This window comes from Amblyomma maculatum, chromosome 1, assembly GCF_055883805.1.
Source record: "Amblyomma maculatum isolate TAMU_Amacu chromosome 1, ASM5588380v1, whole genome shotgun sequence".
NCBI lineage: Eukaryota > Metazoa > Arthropoda > Arachnida > Ixodida > Ixodidae > Amblyomma > Amblyomma maculatum.
The window spans coordinates 428,912,585-428,933,698 of record NC_139344.1 but is presented as its reverse complement, the minus strand read 5'-3'; the positions used below and the strand labels follow the sequence as shown (position 1 = coordinate 428,933,698).

General features: G+C 47.3%; 1 protein-coding gene across 1 annotated transcript in view; it reads right to left on the bottom strand.

The window, feature by feature from the left end:
* Positions 1-18,785, bottom strand: part of LOC146209338 (uncharacterized) — a 32,785-nt gene extending 14,000 nt beyond the window's left edge. The window contains exon 1 of the mRNA XM_084580028.1: positions 18,463-18,785. Coding sequence (XP_084436154.1) covers positions 18,463-18,785 — 323 coding nt within the window. The remainder of the gene's footprint in view (positions 1-18,462) is intronic.
* Between the last annotated feature and the right edge of the window lie 2,329 nt (positions 18,786-21,114).

The window sequence follows — 21,114 nt, the reverse complement described above, 5'->3', positions numbered from 1 at the left end:
AGCCGGTTTCGCCGCACAAAGGCTGGAACTTATTCGGCACTCGTGCCAAGTCTCGCCGATTTTCTAAGGCATCGACTGAGCGAAGTGTCGATATGCTCGCAGCTCGCGCGATATAGCTTGTATGTCGCCCGTCCAACAGACCAACCATGCTGTTCTTGGTATGTATGTATATATATATATATATATATATATATATATAGAGAGAGAGAGAGAGAGAGAGAGAGAGAGAGAGTGAGAGAGAGAGAGAGAGAGAGAGAGATGTTTTCTGTTGTTCACTTGTGCAGCGAAATCAGTCATATTTTGCCCAGTTTATGTCATTCCCTTTTTATTCAAGTGTATTTAAAATACAATAATGTGCTGAAATATACAAGTATTTACTTTTGTAAGATCTCGATTCCAGCTCGTCGGGATTGTTCAGGCGTTTCCAGATCCATGGCAAAATAATATGACAATTCGGTCTCACGAAAAATGTTAAATACGTGCAAGTGCCAAACCTTCGTTTTATTGCAAGCTGTTTTACGGCACATACTGTCGAGGATACTGGAAGAGCATATGTGTCATGAACTGGGCAAAAGGCAGCCATGCAGTCGCTGCCGGGGCATCTCAGAACGCTGTGGCCCCGATCGCCACCAAGGATTTTGTGGATGCCATGGTGGATCTTAAGGTGGAGAGTTTGGTCCACTTTTGGCGCCCTGATACTGTCTGCACTACCATGGCACTAGCCATCGAAGCTGAAATGATATTGCTGGCCACGCGGGGGTCGTCACCATCTGCAGGCCGCAGCGTCCCGGTACGGGCTCTTCGATCTGCAGCCGCTGCAGGGGCCTCTATCCGACGTGCTGGCAGTGACCTCGGTATGACCTGCCATCCCTGCGGAAGTCTTGCGGAGTCTTACAGTCCAGTTTGGGCTGTGGTCCTCAGGTGCGGCTGGTGCCAGCGAGCGGAAATCATTCCTAATTTTGTGACACCGACACCACGACCATGACTTGCTCACCTGGGTTTTCCACTTCAGTATAAGCCTCTTCCAATCTCTGGTGCCGGCAACAAAATGTGCTACCATCTGCCTACGAGACCTCGCCTCGAACTCCCGCCGCCATGTTCAGCTGCCTTGCCTATCCGTGATGACTACGGCTTTTGACGCTACTCTGCCCCCTGGTGCGGCAGCTTAGGTGCCTGGTCAGCTGGACAGCACGGTCGCAGTGGACGTGGTTTTCGAACCGATTCGGTGTTCGGCTCCAACTCGTGAAATGACCTCACTACGGAGCCTGCTCTCTGTGATCAAAGGAAAGACCCATGTGTTCCTACTGGACGTTAGGCATGAATCTCTCGTGTTGATTTACGGAGCGGCGGTTTTGAGTACTGACCTGCCGTTCGCATCTCTCCAGCCTGATGCTTCGGCTCAGCATCCAACACCACAGGCAGCGCTGCCATGGGAGTCTTAATTTTTGCCCCAACCTCACTGGCTTGCTTCGCTGGAGGCCTTGCCGCAGGAACACTGCATGCCAGTTGAACCACACGTCATTAGGCCTCTCGAATGCTCCGGCCACCTTCCAGCTCCTCATGTACCGTGTACTGGGCCATACGAAATGGACTATGGCATTGGTTTACCTAGACAATTTTATAGTCTATGCAGACACATTTTAGGAACACCAGCGACACCTGAAAGGTCCTCGAAGCCCTTTCTTCTGCTGGGTATTGCTTCAAACCGAAAAAAACAAATGTTTATTCGGTTTTGCTCTAGTTACGTACTTAGATCACATCGTGAACCGTCGTGGCATTGGTCCCGACCCTGAAAAGCTGCAGGCGCTCATAGCTACCCTCCAGGCGTAGACCATGATTGTGTAGTCACGTTTCGGGCGATCAGTCGAAGGTACCTTGCTGCCGCGGCTCTTGTCAATGGTATCTCGACAATGTCGATTGTATCGTGAGCCGATCGAGCAGCATCGTCAGCTAAGTTATCGCCAAGAATTCGAGTATGACCTGGTATCCACTGGTAGATTATTTGGTGACCCCTTGTAATGCCTGGTGGTGGAGATGTCGAACCTCCGCTTCAAGTTGTTTATGGTCGCCATGGCAAAAAATGCAATTGAAGACATTTTAGGGCAGGTTTGGAATCGCAAAACTCAGCCCATTTTTGAGAATCCTGTTCAGTAGTATACTTTAGAGCTGCACAAAATACGGCCAGTTCTGCTTCAGTAGAGGTAGTATCTTAAGCGAAATTAGATCATAAATGTTTTCTGGTCTCGCAGGAACGACGACGGCACATGCAGAACTGGTAGGTTACCGAGCCAGCTGCATATACGTGAACACGTATATACGAATCTGTATATACGTGTTGATGTGCTGGCGTTGATAAGTTCGATTTATTCAATATCCCCGGAATAGCAAGGCACACACATAGGAGCACCAGACACCAGAGTGACGACAGAGGTCGTGCTGCGGGAGTGAAATGTTTTGGGATGGAAGACTGGTGCGTTGCTATGATTTTTGCAAATGTAGAACGCGGTTCTGCAGAGGTATCTGTGCAAGGTGATGCTGTGGAACCCTTGGAATATGTCGCATTTGCATTCGCAACGCGTCTAGAAAAATATACGTTGAAAGCGGGTGGTCTTTGGCGAGTGTACTACTTCCCATTGTTGATGCGCTCCGAAGGAGGCCCAGGCATGTGGGAAGGGCCTGACCCTGTACTGCCTGGAGGGCACGCAAATTAGTCTTGCACGTGCTCGAAAGTACGTGCGTACTGTAACTGCAGGAATCCTTAAAATAGTGCTCTGTACAACTGTACCATTGCCTGTACTGACGATCCCCATGATTTTCCGCCAAGAAAGCGGTGTAAGTGAGCGATGGATTATAGTTTTTTTTTTCAATTGGGTGCAATGCGGGCTTCATGATAGATTGCGGTCTATCAGAATCCCTAAGAAATATTAAATTGTGTAGTGAGAAATGCTGTGGCCGTCGATGCATACCAGATATTGATTCATAGATTTGCGTGTAAATGCAACTTACGCGCACTTTTCCTGGTGAAACTCTCAGACCTTGTTACTGAAGATAAGAGGAAGTTATTGTTGCTACCCGTTGAAGTTTGGCACACACCTGGAGACGCGTCACAGAGGGGGGCCCAAATGCTGAAAGCTGCGCCGGGTCTACCGGGTGGAGGATGGCCTCTTGTATCATGTGAAGCGGTTCCGGGGCGGACCTGCTGTCTGATTTCCGGTGTTTCCTAAAGCATTGCGGACGCAGGTTTTGCGCGGCTTTCGCGAAGCTCCCACGGCATGTCACCATAGTCGCAGCAATACCTACACTCGTGTCTTGGAGGGAGTTTGGTGACATAATATGTATTGAGAGGTCAGGCTTCACGTGGCATCGTGCCAGACGTGCCAGTACAGGAAGCCATTTGTGAAGACGTCCAAACTAACCCTGCAGCGTTTCCTGCCACCGAGTTCGTTTTTCGAATCTGTTGGTTTAGACCATTTCGACCAGTTTCCCAAGACGAGCGCTGGAAACATAAGTCCTAGTTGCAATCGACCATTTCTCAAAGTGGGTGGAAGCATTGCCAGTCCCAGATACATCGTCTAGCCATGCTGTCTTCTTTGTGGAACGTAGTCTTGTTATCCGTCTCGGAGCATCCCACCGGGAGCTGCTCCGCGTCAAATGAATTTGAGCAAGCTCTCCACTGTTTTGACATTCAGCACCAGAGATGGGCAACCTCATGAGGTTGACCCTAACCTCAAAATGACCTCAGCCTCAAGGTGTGAGGTGAGGTTGAGGTGAGGTCGGCGATAGCTCGAAAAGTTTTGAGTGAGGTCACGAAATTGGACATCAACCTCACGCGTGAGTTTGAGGTTTAGTTAGGTCGTGATTGTGTGAGGTCGAAATTGTGAGGTCCAGGCTTTTTGCTGTTGGCGCGGCTTCTTCGGCCAGTTTCCCAAGACGAGCGCTGGAAACAGATAAGTCCTAGTTGCAATCGACCATTTCTCAAAGTGTGTGGAAGCATTGCCAGTCCCAGATACATCGTATAGCAATGCCGTCTTCTTTGTGGAAAGTAGTCTTGTTATCCGTCTCGGAGCATCCCGCCGGGAGCTGCTGCTCCGCGTCAAATGAATTTGAGCAAACTCTCCACTCTTTTGACATTCAGCACCAGAGGTGGTACCCCTTCATGGATCACTGCCTTGTCGTGGCGGAGGGGCTTGCGAAACTCGATGAAGTCGTGAGCTCTGCTGTGTAGGGCCACCCAAGACAGACAGGTCACGGCAGAGAGTTCTGACAAAATGTGATTCACTGGAGAAGGTAATGGCAACCCACTCCAGTATTTCCTGCCAAGAAAACCCTATGGCCAGTCACAATACCATTAATGATATGGCGCCGGAAGATGAGCCCCCCAGGTTGGAAGGCGTCCCACATGTTACTGGGGATGAACAAAGGGCGATTCCTAGAAGCTCCAGGACGAATGAAGCGGCTGGGCTAAAGCCAAAGGGACGCTCAGTTGTGGATGTGTCGGGAAGCGACCGGAAAGTCCGATGTTGCAAGGAGATATATCCCATAGCAACATGGAATGTAAGATCTATGACGCAAGGTAAACTGGATGTCGTCAGGCGAGAATTGGACAGATTGAACATCGATATCTTGGGTATCAGCGAGCTCAAGTGGACCGGAATGGGAGAATTTAACTCCGGCGACCATTATGTCTTTTATTGTGGGCACGATTCCAAGAGAAGGAATGGGGTCGCTCTCATAGTAAACAGAAGAATGGGCTAAGCAGTGCTAGGCTACAACCCCAAAAACGACCGAATGATTTCACTTCGGATCCAAGGTCACCCTTTCAACATAACAGTTATCCAAGTCTATGCACCGATCACTACTGCTGAAGAAGCTGATGTTGAGAGATTTTATGCGGACCTACAATGCCTTTTAGACCGCACCCCATCATCAGACGTCGTTTTTCCCATAGGAGACTGGAATGCTAAGGTCGGGAGTGAAGAAATATCCGGAATTATAGGCAAGTTCGGTCTTGGCGAGCCAAATGAAGCGGGGCAGAGGCTAGTAGAGTTTTGTCAAGAAAACAACCTGACCATAGCGAATACTCATTTTCAACAGCACAAGAGGCGCCTGTACACATGGACTTCACCGGATGGTCTGTACAGGAATCAGATCGATTATATTCTTTGCCGGCACAGATTGAGAAGCGCTATACAAGCAGTAAAAACAAGGCCTGGGGCCGATTGTGGCACCGATCATCAGCTTCTTGTTGCCAAAATTAAGCTTCGATTGAGGAAAACGCAGAAAACTAGAAGGCCTCTCAGGTATGATATGGATAAAATTCCATTAGAATATGCTGTGGAAGTGAGGAACCGATTCCAAGAATTAGATCTAGAAGACAGAGAGCCCGAAGAGATGTGGACTGATGTTCGCGATATAATACAAAAAGTTGCTACTAAGGTAGTTCCAAAGCAAAAGAAATGCAAGAAAGCAAACTGGTTATCTGAAGAGGCTTTGCAAATAGCTGAGGAAAGGAGGATGACAAACGTTATGGGGGAAAGAGAAAGATACAAGGCTCTCAATGCGGATTTTCAGAAAATAGCAAGAAGAGATAAGAATGCCTTCCTGAACATACAGTGCCAAGCAGTTGAGGACAACAGCCAATTAAGGAACACAAGAGCTCTATATAAGACAATCAAAGATATCAAAAGAAGCTTCTGTGCAAAGCTGGACATGATAAAGGACAAACGAGGCAATGACCTCACTGAAGCCTCAGAGATAAAGAAGAGGTGGCAGGAACACAGAATAACTGTACAAGAAGGACCCGAATGTGCAAACCCAACATAAGACGGTTGTGATTACTGATCTCGAGCCGGGAATCCTGAAGAGTGAAGTTGAATGGGCCTTAGTCAGCCTTGCTACGAACAAAGCTAGCGGAATTGATGGCATTCCAGCTGAGTTGCTTCAAAACCTCAACTGTGACGCTGTTAACATTCTGCATACATTATGTCAGAAGATTTGGACAACCCTGCAGTGGCCACAGGATTGGAGGGGGTCAGTAAGGTACGGTTGTTCCGAGAAACGGACAGCCGAAGCTTTAGTGAAAAGGGTGATCTCAACGGGCAGTGCCAAAGATTCTTCCAACTACCACACGATCGCGCTTATTTCGCATGCTAGCAAGGTGATGTTGAAAATCCTCCAAGATAGGCTGCAGCAGTATGTGGATCGGGAGCTTCCGGACGTGCAAGCTGGGTTTCGCAAGGGCAGAGGAACTAGAGACCAGATTGCCAACCTTCGCTGGATCATGGAAAAAGCAAGAGAGTTCCAGAAACCCATCTACTACTGCTTTATTGATTATGCGAAAGCGTTTGACTGCGTAGATCACAGCAGATTGTGGCAAGCTCTCCAAGAGATGGGAGTTCCAATTCACCTCATCTGTCTCCTCAGGAACCTGTATGAAGGGCAAAAGGCCACAGTCAGAACTGGGCATGCTCTTACTGATTGGTTTCCGATCGAGAAAGGAGTGAAACAAGGCTGCATACTTTCGCCCTGCCTATTTAACCTATATGCAGAGTGCATCATGAGGAAGGCCGGTCTGGACGAGTCTTCAGCTGGAGTGAAGATTGCTGGAAACGTATCAACAACCTTAGATATGCGGATGATACCACTTTAATGGCAGAAAGTGAAGTGGAACTCAAGAGAATTATGATGCGCGTACAAGAAGAGAGTGAGAAGTTTGGGCTTAAACTGAACATTAAAAAGACAAAGATCATGGCGTCTTGCCCTATCAAGTCCTGGAGCATCAATGGACAAGAAGTGGAAGCTGTGGCAGATTTTCTCTTCTTGGGCTCCAAGATTACCTCGGAAGGAGACTGCAGCCATGAAATTAGGAGACGCCTGCTTCTGGGAAAGAGAGCAATGGTTAGCCTTGACCGCCTAGTAAAGAGCAGAGACATTAGTCTGCCAACCAAGATCCGTATAACTCGTACTATGGTCTTTCCAGTTGTGATGTATGGATGCGAGAGTTGGACTGTGAAAAAGGCTGACCGGCGAAGAATTGACGCGTTTGAATTGTGGTGCTGGCGAAGACTCTTGAGAGTTCCTTGGACTGCCAGAAGATCAAATCTGTCGATATTGTCGACCATAAACCCTGACTGCTCATTGGAGGGTGAAATTCTAAAGTTAAAGCTCAGCTACTTTGGTCATCTGATGAGAAGAGAGGAGTCGCTGGAGAAAGATTTGATGTTGGGAAAGGTCGAGGGTCGCTGGAGAAGGAGTAGGCAGCGAACGCGATGGTTAGATGGCATCTTCGAGGCACTGCAGATGAAGTTATGCGATGTTAGGAAGATAGTGAGAGACCGGAAAGCGTGGCGTGACATGGTCCATAGGGTCACTAAGCGTCGGACACGACTGAACGACTGAACTGAACTGAACCAGAGGTGGGCAATCTCATGAGGTTGACCCCAACCTCAAAATGACCTCAACCTCAAGGAGTGAGGTGAGGTTGAGGTGAGGTCGGCGATAGCTCGAAAAGTTTTGAGTGAGGTCACAAAATTGGACATCAACCTCACGCGTGAGTTTGAGGTTTAGTTAGGTCGTGACTGTGTGAGGTCGAAATTGTGAGGTTCAGGCGTTTTGCTGTTGCCGCGGCTTCCTTCGAAGAGCTCCCTTTTTGACGCGTAGTTCGAGCTACTACCGCGGTGTGCCTGCCGACTCTTGGTATTCGGTTACCCCCCGTTCGGATGACTGGATGCCGCAGCCCCTGCCCAGCTTTCGGTATTCCACCGTAATGTCCGCAGCCCGATGACGCTTCCCTCTGGCCGTCTTGGAAGATTTTTTCCTCTTTTTTTTTTTTACGGCATGAACTCCTCGTGCCCACGCCCGCCACCCCTGTTTCCTCTGACTTGTTTGTGCTGGTGCTTGCCGCTGGCTCAAACACCCAGGAGCGCGCAAAGCACAAACTTACTGTGACCCGCGGTGCTTTTCTCGGATGCAGCAAACAAACAGACAAACTAAAAAGCGAAGCAAATTTTCTTTTGCGCAGACGGCGCGAAGCAGAACTGTTTGCCGTGTGCATGCCTGTTTCGGCGCTGACGTCACGGCTGCTGCCTTACATTCGATGTAGGATTCCGCTGTACATTACATGGAAAGTTAACAGAAAATGGTGCAGCGAAATCGTTAGAGAACGTGATACTGACTGATTAAAAAAAAAAAGGAACACATGAACAAACCAGGAAAACCGACACAATACCGTCTGAGCATTTTATCGAGGTCCTCCTTTCCAATTGTACGCATCGTTCTATATTCAGGTCCTGTAAATTTATATTCATATATTCTCCAGAATAACATCTCTTTGGTCTTGTGCTGCTTGTTCCTTCTAACAGATTCACAGGTGGCCCGAACAACTGCAATGGGATGAAGGTACTAGCGTTAATTACATATCCAACATAGTGGTAAAACATGCAAGAGGGTGAGACAGATGGCACAGCTTATAAGACGCAGCTGGTATACAAGAAAGAAGCCCGCGCATGTTAACCATTTGCCTAGATAGAAGATGCAAAATTTTTTATGGGGCTTGTATACAGTAAAGCCCAATGAAAAAAATTTTTTTTTTTTGCTCCGCTAAGGCTTTTTGTTTATCTCTAAATTTCTAGTGAAACTAAGCAATACAGGAGGAAGGATAATGGTAATAGATTCTTAACTCCATATATCAGGCCTCTCTTGAAATTTATTTAGGCGCAGGAACAAAAACAAAAGGGGAAAGCGTTCTCCTAGATGTTTTTATAAGCTAAAACATATTGAGATGTTTTCTGGCTCGACAATTTGGAGTCCAGACGGACGAATTAGTGTGGCAAACTGAGCGTGTCTCTTTTGTGCTGCCATCTGCTCGAGACGGACAAATCAATCGGATGAAAATTTGTGTGGTCAGATGTCGAAGTAATATATTGAGACATTCGTTTTTCTTTGAGAATCAATTGAGATATACGTGAACGAAATCAATTACATGCTAGCACGGAGAAATGCAGTACTAAGTCGATGTCTCAAGCCTTCTATACGCTCTCGGAAGCGCAATTCTCTTCTGTTTTTTGTGTGCGAAATTTCGTATTACTCTCGTCAACATGGTATTTCTGGAATGATGTTTACGTTCGTGCACTGCTGAACAGAGAACAGGTTTCCTCCCTCACATTTGGCTATTTCTTTCCCATCTTTCCATAGCCCCATGGCACAACCCTCCTTTCCACTTACTGGAGCGGTCATTTAGTTTTTCTCTCTTTTTTTTTTTTGCAAAGTATTTCAAAACGCATTGCAGTCTCTGAAAACGAAGCTGACACACATGCGCTGCTGCCTTTGGGGTGTATTGGTGACAGTTCGGCATTCACTGTATAAGCAAAACCAGATGCCTAGAGACGGACGGCGAAGGGAGGAGCGCGTGCACAGCAGGGAGCGCGGTCCCTCCGGGCTGCTTTCTCGCCTCCTTTCTGTTGTTCTTGTCTTTATTTTAAGTTTATGTGCTGTAACTATACGACACTAACGGGGAAACGGTTTCTCTGGATGCACGTGCGGTGCATGCGGCGAAGCAGCTTCGGAGACATCACCGTCCGTGCAATATATTAGTTCAGTCTTTAAAGGAAAACAAGTGAATAACACAAAGAAGCTCGTCTCAGACTTGTTGGCGAAAATGGTATCCAGTAATCTGTTCGGACGTACAAGTATTTGTATCGGTTTCGTTTTTCGTTTTTTATTTTGGAGCGGGGGGGGGGGGGAGAGGGGGGCTGAAGGCGGGGGGAGTTGGACATTTTGGTCCGGCGAAATTTGGCGAGCTAGCCGATGTTCGCGACAGCAAAGCGGTTTACGTTTAATCCTCTTTCCTAGCAGTTCCGACCCTTGTAATTTTTTAATGTAAGCGTGGTGTTCGAAGAAGCAATTTCGCCAATTCTTGAAATACGCCACGGGATTACAAAATTATAGACAAACACCTAGGAGTGGCCGGTTGGCACCTCATAACATCCACAGCGTTCCTCTTCGAAAATTTCTGAAGGTATATTTGTTTACACGGCGTTGGCCGAGTTTTGTGAACATTTGGTGTGTTGCTGTTTTTTTCTCTTTTGTTTGTTTTGTTGGGGATGTAGTCTTCACAACTGGTCGTTTCTTGAGTGGATGTTATGGAAAATTTGTGCACCGTTAATATGTACGATCCGAATTATGAAGTTTTTCTAAGGACGAAACTTTTTCAATCTATTTATGCCTCGTTAATTTAGAAACTCGCTGTCTGAACAACTGGCAGGGGAAGAATGCACACAGCCCACTTGGGCCCATATATTTTTGTCTCGTTAATATGGACATCGTTTGAAAAAAGCAGGGGAACCCGAATGCAACGGTAAAGAAGGGCGCGCAGGCCGGGAACTTATGCGACAGCCGATACGGTCGGATGCCTGGACGAGTCTTGTGGAGTTGGAAAGAACCAAAGCTGGCGTGTCGTCGTTTTAGAAGTGGGAGGTGCAAGAGCGGAACGGAAAGTACACAGCAAACCGAGGGTCAGCTGAGTAAGAAATACCCCGAAAGGAGGGAACCGAGAGATTTCTGGGTGCAGCAGCCGCGCCGCAACGAGAGGCCGCAGTCGGGAAAAGAGCAATCTGTGGTCGCTATAAATTCTGCTGAACGTGAACAGAGAGGCCGCTAAAAGCGTAAGAAAGAAATAATAGAAAGACAAGCGCTAAAAATTGGGGGTGGGAACTGAAGTTTTTCTTCACCAAGACACAAAGTGTGTTCCATGAAGCCGTTAACGCTTTTTGGTCAGAGTTGACACACTCACGAAGTAGAGCGATAAAGGAAAGGCGGCGAGCACGCAACGCAATCGGGACCGGGCGTCCAGTCCTGGACGCCCTTCCTTCTCATGCTCCTGGTTTTCGTCACTGTTGCGCTACCGAACTGCTACATTTTGTGCCCCAGGCGGTTCGCATGTCGGCTTCGCCTTGAGTCAACGATGCGACCTTGACAAGGTCTGAGCTCTTCGTAGTCGGCTAGCTGTCGTTCTAAACTGTACTTCAGCTTGCAGTGTTTGTTTCATAGCAACACATACAAACGGCGCAGGAAAGGGCTGTTTGATAGCCCTCAGCAGCCTGCCAACTTGACTCCCTCGCTTCCTTACATAAACAGTACAAGGCAGAAAAAGAGAATCGGAAGAACGGAAAGGCAGGGAGGTTAACTAGGCGAAAAGAGTGCAAAGAACCAGGAGCCTGTAACCCTCAACTTTAGTCTGACTTTCGGCATGGGGGGAGTTAAACGCAAAAGAACGGAGCTGAACCTAGGGGCGAAGCGGGCATCTGTGAATACAAGCGGCAAAAAGCCATCTCAGTCAGTCAATGCAAGTCGTGAGGGACTGGACCCAAGTTCAACTTGGCCGCAGCCTCTCCAGGTCGACGGTAGCATCGATACTACAGGACTCCGATCAATGGCTCAACGTCGGCATCGCAGCGTCAGCCACAGTCCTAGCGCCTAGCACAGTTCGAAGAAATGGAGTCAGCTGTTGTGACCGTGCATGGTCAGCGCTTGCGCGCACTACTGTGCGCCTGTGGGCATGGTATTGATATATGCTGTTGGTGCAAGGGCTCTAAGTGAGCGTGTTCCCATGAATCTTTTTGTGTGAGCATGCTTTGCTTTGTCCTGACCCTTTAACTGCCAAGTTGGCCCTGTCAAGGAAACGTCAAGAAAAATACAAAGAAACGGCGCCCTGTGAGAAACAGCCGGAAGTGCTTTTGTTCAATTGTTCAACCTTCCCGTCGAGGGGCGCTATTGTCAAGTGAGGAATGCCTATTGTCCAAAGGAGACGACCGGAGTGACACGTCCGCTGACGTACAGGAGAAGACAGAAGTATGAAGATTACGGCCAATAGAGGATTTCCCGTCAATGCAGGAAAGAGTTGCAATGGCTGGGAGCAGTATTCGTGGCGCGCGCGTACACTTGGGTTTCTGAGAAGGAAATCCACTTGCCGGAACCAACATAGCGGATCTTTGCAGAGCAATCGAAATTTACCTCCTCGCCGTTCCCAAGCTCTACCTGACAAGTGACCACGCCCGACGAAACAATACTGGACCAGTCAGTGCATCAGACCATCAGTGCAGTGATGTGTTCGATTGGTTGCCGATATCTGAGGGGTGTGCCCTGTAACTGATTGGTCAGCATCTTCATAGCGGGGCTGAACATAGGGGGAGTTAAGGACGTTGCAGAGCACGAAATGACGCTCTGAGCCCTGGGTAAACGGCTCATCCAGACGCTTCTCGCTATGAACTCTTAATGCTTGCCATTTTGCTGATATACCCTTTTTTTCATGTAAATAAGTTTTCTCAAAGTGCCATTAAACCTGCTTGTATATATTTTACCAACTTCGAAGATTCACTCCTTCATCAACCCGGAGTCTCTGCACGCTACCAAGTGAAGGCCGGGTCGACTTAATCCCAGCGTCACGACACAGCCTTGTTAATGTGGTTCGAGAATGTGCGCGCGAATGGTGCTGTCGTGAGCGACGAAATGCTTCAACAGAATGCTCGCTGCCTCGGCAACATTATGGGTGCGTACCGTTCCTTCTCCTCCGTCTTGATAGGTTTGACCTGTGATGATTTACGGAATTTTTGTTCAGTAAAACAGGGTGATGTTTACGGAGAAACATTATTCTACGCTATGTGCAGGCATTATTAACTTAGCTACTCAAGAGGATAGCTGACAAGGTGTAAGAACAGACATGACATTTCGGGTCGACGGATTCATGGAGAAGGGGGTAACATCAACAGTTCGGCTGTTTTTGAATTACAAATTTAATTAAAAAAGCAGCCATTAATTATAAAGTTTTTCTCGTTTTTATTTATGGCCCGTTATTATGGATGACTCGCGTTATGGACAGTTTTGGTCGGAAACCAAAGTGTCCATACTAACGAGGCACGACTGTATTCCTATTTTCTTTCCGAACTTAATGTATTCGGTCTCAAGACAATGTACAGTGTATTAAAAAAATGCTTGGCAATCATCAATTTTTTTGCGAATTAAGAAAAAGAGCATATCATCATTGTTGTCATCGTCACTAGGGTCAACAGCATTTGTCTTTTCAATATATAGTAAGAACTGGCTTGTTTTATTTCTAATACGAATCTTATTCACGTGGGTCGGATGGGATAAACTGTTTGTATCGCATTATGGGCCTATACGTAGTAATGAGGTACCCATGTAGGCCTTAGAATTAAACCGACCAAAAAAAAGGTAGGCGAGGAGGGGGAGAGGATCTCTACTTTAGTGCAAAATTGGACATGTAGTCTCCGGAGTTTTTCTGCTTTTATCCGGGATATTAATTGTTGTATAAAATTAAGAGTAAAATACAGCGTTCATACGACAAAATTCTGGCTTGCCTATATATCACAGGATTAGCGAGGAATGTATATTTGCTTTAAGTTACGGTTTAATTTAGTTATTTTTTTTTGAGGTCGAGCGCCCGACCTCAACCTCACATTATGAGTTTAAGGTGAGGTTGAGTGAGGCAGCCAATGGTCACCTGAAAAGTGAGGTGAGGTCGCCTGGGGGACCTCACCGCGTATGTGTGTGAGACGTAGTAAAGTGCGTCTCACACGCATATGCGGAAACAGAGACTGAACATGCTCCAATAATCGAGAATCTCCGAGAAAAAATCCCAGTCCAAGTACGGAGGGATCTTTCGATGCGCACGATGTCGCCGCATTTGATGGGTTCACTCGGGAAACAGCTCCAGAAACAGCTATGTCTGCCTTTGACAACCCAGTGGCTATTGAGGTCGTCGTGATGCTGTGTGCGCATCACCAACTGCTGGTCGCTGTCCTCCCCAATTCACAATCAACCAACGGCTCTGTGAGTTCTCCATGCACCCGCAGAGCACTGCTAAGATATGTTCGACTGATGGTATGCCGTCGTTGGAACGTATAAGCGCGACACAGTAGTTAAGTCGAGATCACTGCGCGCGCTGGGGACATATGGCTTCATATTGGAAACATGATCTGGAAAAATGCGGTGCACACCACGTGGGCGACGCTCAGCCAGGTCTTCGAGACGGTATGCCACGGGGCCAAGACGAGCAAAGACACGGTAAGGAGCGCGGTAGTGGAAAGAAGTTACGCCGCACGACGGGGAAGAGCGCAGCGCCAGAAGAAGAGGAAGCGCAGTGCGAGGGTGCTGCGCTAGCGCGTGGAGGAGAGTTCATGCGGAAGAGAAGGGCTATGTATACGGTGGTGTACAATTGAGTATGTGTCCCTCCTGAGTGTCATCCTACCCCGTAACAATATAAAACTGAAACTACGTAATTTCCCTGAGGCGTTCGCTCACTCCGTGAACTAAATACATGCAGAGGGCAAATGGAATTGATGTGTAGTTAAATGATTGGCGGCTCATATCATTCACCCACCTAAAACTATCTTTACTGCCATCTTTAGGTGCGCCACACGAACTAACTTGGATATATTACTTCGTGCGGTATTCACCGGTAGCACACTGAGGCAGCGATAGTTTTTAGAAAGTCCCTATATACGATGTGGACAAAGAGGAAGCCAAAGGATGCGCACATTGAGTCTCCATTCCCTGATGCTCGCATAGACTTGTTCTCACTTTCAGCGCCTATTCAATTCGGCATGAGCCATCCTTCGCGTCCATTTAGCACGCGCTAAGCATGTGAAATACACCAAAGTAGAGCTTCTCCATTTACGAATCAAACATGTGCTCATTATATAAGAGAAATGCGCAACAACTTAAACAGGACACAGAAAGAAACACACACAACAGTTCACGAGAGTTGTTGCGCATTTCTCTTATATACTATGCAGAACCAACTAGCCCGACAACACGCTCTTCTGTGCTCATTATAGATTGCTCAAACCGGAGGACTATCAGTCCTATTTGTAATTTGCAACAGTCAGCTCTATGAAGAAGTATCTCGTTTGCAATTCCCAAAGTAAATGACGCAATTGTTTTTCACTTCAGCACCGTGAGAGCATTTGAAGGCGCAAATCCGTACCGGCAGGTGCACAAGCCAGACTTGGAATGCTTCGATGCACACGCACCCCTCCGCCGTGGGGAGGCGAAGGTGCGCGCCATATTTTAGCTTCTCCGTGTATCGCCTGCGTCAGTTGTACTTGCGGTGTCGTGTTTCGCGTCGACATATTCCGGGGTTTCAGATGCCTGCGTGCACGGATCACTAACGCTACAGGAGGTTTGCATTTCCTAGAGATCCAAAAAGAAGGCGAGGACTATCAGTGTGAAACTGGACAAGTGACAGCCGACAAAGAATTCACGCCTATGCAGTGTGAGTTCAATATTGCTTGTTTTGTTTCCTTTCTCCATAGTTACGTGCACAGCTTTAAATTAGTGCCCAACGTGTGTCCTAAAAGCAACGTTAGCGAATTTGTAGGCATTCACTTACATTTCACGCATGATATTTAGTACGATCGTTAATTTCAGTATACATCGCGGGATCGTGTACTGCATACTTAAAATGAACGGCCTTTTCATAACGCAGATATGGGGACATGAATCTGACATCTAGTGCAAAGTTGAAAATGAATAAGGCACCTTAATCTGAACAGAACATATGAAATACAAGCGTGCTTTGCAGTGGCGGACCTTTATGCTATAGCCCTCTGCCGATCGTAATCTGCGCCTAAAGCTGCAAATGCCTCCTCTGTTACTGATTAAAATAAATAAGAAAAGCGAATCCATAACAATATTTATTTAAGATGACACAGAAAAGTAAGATTGACTTAAAATGATAGAGCACAATTATAACGCCCACCGAAGATAACAACGCAGTTACTCGGCAAACTAAGTATGACTTAAAACGACTAAGTAGAACAAACGGTCACTCAAATGAGAATTGCAAAGTAATTTAATGGAGTTCCCGGGTTCGAACCCGACCGCGGCGGCTGCGTTTCGATGGAGGCGAAACGAAGTGGCGTCCGTGTGCTGTGCGATGTCAGCGCACGTTAAAGATCCCCAGGTGGTCGAAATTACTCCGTAGCCCTCCACTACGGCTCCTCTTTCTCTCTTTCCACTTTCATTCCCACCTTCCTCCCTTCCCTTACGGCACGGTTCGGGTGTCCACAGAGCAAGTGTGACAGTTACTGCGCCTTTCCCTTCCTGTGAACCAATTTAATTTAATTTATAGTAAAGCGGAAGGCGCATGCACTTTCAGCGAATAAATTGCTCTCTTTTTGCTGCGTTTTCATCATGTGCAAGGAGGACATACTACCGACCGTTTCTTGCCGATTCTTTACTATATTCGTCTCTAAAAGCCGATAAAATGGAACATCATACAAAGTTAAACGCTTCAGAAAATCGCTCTAGTGCCCCTTAGCCATGTGTATATGAAATATAATGTCAGAGCAGCCAATGTATTTCTGTTGGCAGTGATTATTCGACATATAATACCCCACCGTGGTGGTGTAGTAGTTAGGGGGCTGGACTTGTGTGCCCAAAGATGCGGAATCGACGGGCGCTTTTCGATGGAGGCGAAAAGTAAGGCGACCGTGTGTGATGGCACTGCAAATACCGAAACCCAGGTGGTCGAAATCTTCCTCCAGTACGTGAGTGTCTTTGGGAAATTAAAAACCATCGAATATTTATTTTGAGAACAGCTGCTACGAAAACAACCGCGGAGCGAATGAGGTGCGTAAAAGAAACGTTCTTTTCATTCCGACCTAAGTTGCAGCGTATTTTTGAGCAGTGTTACAGTGCATTTCACGAATGTTGGTTTACAAGCTCGCTCGTCTCTCCAGCCGCGCATAAGCAGCTCAACAGAGGAAATCATATCAAGAAAATTGCAAACCCTCAGCTGTACAGAAGTATATAATCCTAGATTTACGCACTGCAATAGCACTGCAGATCACATTGCCTGGTTTATATAACGGCCCGAATAGAAACGTAGATTCCTGGCAGACCACTCAACCAGGTGCCCTATTTTCGACAATTGGTCATTTTGTTTCAGAATTCGATAAGATGCGGAGGAAGAGCTATTTTGTCTGGTGGCAATAAATGTTCTCTAGAAATGTTAATGCGATTTGAGCTTCTTTGTCACCAGTTCGTTATCCGCGCAGTAAGAGTCGTTGAGAAATTTACTTTATGCACTACTGCAAGAACCAGGCTTTGCCCAACATTAGGCTTTGTGGGCTTAGTGGGTTTTGGACTGCGGTCTCGGGACTGTGCAGTTCTATAACTTCGGTTAACTTCTTTACGAACAACTAACACCAACCTTGCCAAATTCTGCGCGACGACCACCGTTTACACCTCGCCGCCGCATTGCAAGCTTTGCAGCCGAACGGAAGCATTTCACCCGAGAGAACGGTATCTCCACCCTGAAAGCGACGCTAGATATCGATACACCCGCTGTGGACGGTGGACCTGGATCGCATACATGCTTCCCGTTGACAACCAAGTTTTGGCTGCCACGTGACGTCACATTGCCGAGTATCGGCGGTTTTTCGCATGGCCAGGAATTTGCGCGCCGTGAGTCTGAGCCCTGCGACTACAACCCCCGCACAGGTAACGTTTCCTAGTCGGTCTGCTATTCACTATTCAGCCGACTTCGGGAGGTCCACAAGTCAAATTCCTGAGTGCTACAGCGCATGTAACATTTTGTCAAGTTTTTCTTGGTTTACAACATGTGACCGTAGGTTTGTGCACAATCATTACTTATCTGTTATATCACATTTTTCTAATTATGAACCTATAGCTTCCAAGTTTTGAGTCACTGCCGCGTCTACAGCACGCACACCATAGCGCTCAATGAAAACGACATTCCATTGACCTCCTGCATTCGCAATCTATTGGGAGGAGAATCGACTGTGCTCAAACATAGCTACTAGTTTAAATCCACTAGGGCAACACTCTATATAGCTTTTGTAAGAAAAAATCACCCATATCAACGAAAAGACGTCCTAGAAGGGAGGCATCGTAAGACCTATGGTTTTGCAGATACTATATTGTGACAATACTAAAAGGTGACGATTATACTCCTTTGAAGTGTACGGCGCGTATAGCGCTCAGCAGCATTGACGGTCTGTGAGCAAACACACACTACAACATAATAGCTTGCCTGAGGGAGCTTCGGCGGTCGTAGTTCAGAAATACCGTCGCAAGAGCGCGCCCAGTGTTTGCCCGAATTGCGCCATGGTTGCATGCTGCAGCTGACTGAAAAGGGGTATCTGCACACACAAAAAAAAAAAAAAAAAAAAAAAGAAAAACGAACCCAGAGCCCAAGTGGACGCCTTCCGTCGTGTGTGCCATTTTTCGCCCCTTTGTGGGCTTTTCGACACTATGTCACCAAGGGGCAGCAGGCGCTTTCCGTGCATTGCTTGAATGAGCGGAGGCTCCCCAGACTTTCTTTAAGCAGGTAAATATCATATTGATGATATCTTGTTATTCGCTGGAAGGCACGCGCGGTTGTCGCAGCACATGTTCGGGAACATGAAACTCTGAGCCCACCTGAGCAGTAGGTCGAGCAGCTCGCCGAGAAGGCCATGGTGGCGTCCCCCAGACGCGGCCTCGCACTGGGCGCGGCGCACGCAGGCTGCGCCGTCCAGGCCGGCTCGCTGCATGGCCTCCTCGGCAGCGCGCAGCAGCGCCCGACGGTCGGCCGCTGGCCCGGAGAGCTCCAGCTCGAGCGGGAAAGAAACCCCGTAAGTGGCTGTCACGGGTCCCGCCTCCGTCAGCTTGGCCTTGAACGTAGGGCTTACTGTGACGCTGGACACCAGGTCCGACAGGTCTCCCCGCGCCACCGGCGCCAGAAGCAGCAGAAGCAGCAGCATCGGTCAGCGGTGAGCGGTGGCGACTCTGCGGCCCCGTGACGCGCGGACAGTCCGTCACGCGCGCCGCGCACACTGCCCTCCGCCATTGTCCGAGGCTGACGCCGTCTTCCATTCTTCGCGAAATGCTTACCTATCTCCAATGCCCATGAGCATGGCCTGGGCAAGCAGGCACTCCGAAACTTTTTTGTTTTGGGGGAGGGGGAGGGGGGGGGGCACATTTGGACAGGTCTTGTTATTTTTAATGTACCTCTGAATGTATTTTCGTTTTATTTTTATATTCTTATTTCATCTTAATTGTAAATATATCTTAGCCTCAAATTTACGCTTTGTAAATTTATTTTTACGCGACATTGAAAGCATGTTTTAGCCCCGAGGCAGCGTTACAACTAAGTTACAACCAAATTTTATTCATGAGCGCGTCAGAATAAATACGAAACAACTCCAACAAAAACAACACAACAAAGTCGGATAACAAGCGGATCTCCCGGCATCCTTAACCACGATTTACCTTCGGGCATTATGGAAATGCAACTCTTTCTCGGATAACAGAATCGATGGTATGCTGACGCACGAAGTACTCGCATCAGCTATTGCCTTCGCCTCGATAATCTCTCCTGTTTTTTTTTTTTTTTTGTATTTCTCTTTTTTTTTTTTTGCAAACGTGTTTGGCCAGGATGCTGCAATCCGAGAAGTTAGGTTAGCAGACATGCTCATGCTCGCACTAAGGGCAATGCTTCGATAGAAAGTCTGATGTGGTTTAACACATTTTAACTGTGTTCGTATAGAATCTATCGTTGAGACATCGGCCTGTTTGGCCGACGTACAGTCGCGAGCAAAAGTGGTATACAACACTCAGCCGGTGGCGGAGCCCGAATAAACTGCATCCCAATTTTATCTAGTAACAGCTATCTGAGATCGCGACAATAGTGGCGGTGCCTCATTTTATCCACATCGCTGTCCCTGACGCTCTCGCTAGATGGCATTTCGACGCTCTTTTCCCGCAGGACAGTAACAGATGGGCACACCGAGCTCTGGGGTTTAGAGATACCAGTTATACCAGTGGCCAGGTGAATAAACATGCGATGGAAGCTAGCAAAAAACGACTGGAAGATTGGTGCTTAAAAAAATAAAAGGGACATAATGTTAGTAATGTAGAAACAAAAATCCAATAAATAGAACGATGGTATAGTTAACCAATCTAAAACAATAATTAAAATATAGGGGGGAGAGGAAATGAGCATGATAGCAACTGCTACCATCCCGTTTCAGAGGGCACGCTTCTATATTCCATCCATCCATCCACACTGGTCAAGATGGCGGCAATATTGAGATTCTTACGTACCTCGTCCCTTAAAACTGTATTGCTGTTCCTTGTTTGTGATGAAATTTGTAGTGTTTTGTGAAGAGCGGTCGCATTTGGGATGGTTACCGCTTCATTTTGACATGCTCCAAGTGCACCAGGGACTATCAGACCGAAGTTCAGGCGCCGGGCTTGCTGAAGATCCTCAAGAAATCGTGATCAGCTGACCAACGTATTTACGAAATCTACCGTGGAGAAAAGCGACGTCTTTGTCACCGATGCTTCTGAGAGACGGAAGTACGTTGGCACTGCAGTGTGTGTACATATTGCTACATGTAAAGACTTCAACAATTTCACTTTTGTTAAGCGTGGTGGAAAGGCGCCGAGCTCATCTTGCGAGCCTCCGGTCGTCGCGTTTGTTGCCGCTGTTTGATAGCGATCAGTTGTAAAACATTTTTTTTTTAGTCTACACAATTTTTTTTTTGTTTCGGAGGATAATATGAAGCTATTCGTGGCGAGAAGGGTCATCACGATTATTTTTTAAAAAATGTGGTTTTTGATGATATTTGCCTTGTGCACGATAATGCGTGTGCGTGGCATTTCACTTAACTAGTGCAACAATTCTTTCGTGATTGATGGTGCCGCTGTATTGCTGGGTGTCAATGTCAGCACGCCGATGTCTTTGTTTACGTGTTACGTCGCTACGCTGACTGTGTCTCGTGCACGTATGCATTTGCTTTCCTCGAGAGTGCGAGCGTGATAAGTGAAGCCTTCGAAAAGCGTGCGTGCTGCGTCGCCTCTTTAGCGTGTGTATTTACGTCTACGCTATTGGATACCATGAACTCGTTATCTAGCGACGTCCTCGGCAATTTACGCTCCCGCATGCAGTCTGTCACCGAGAAGCTTGTTAGTATAAATAGCGTATTGTGTCATATTAGCGCGCTGCTCGGCCCGTCCGGCTTGTGTCTATCTTTCGACGAAGTACGTCCAACCCAGTTACAGGGTTAAACACAAAAAAGGCGTTAAGAA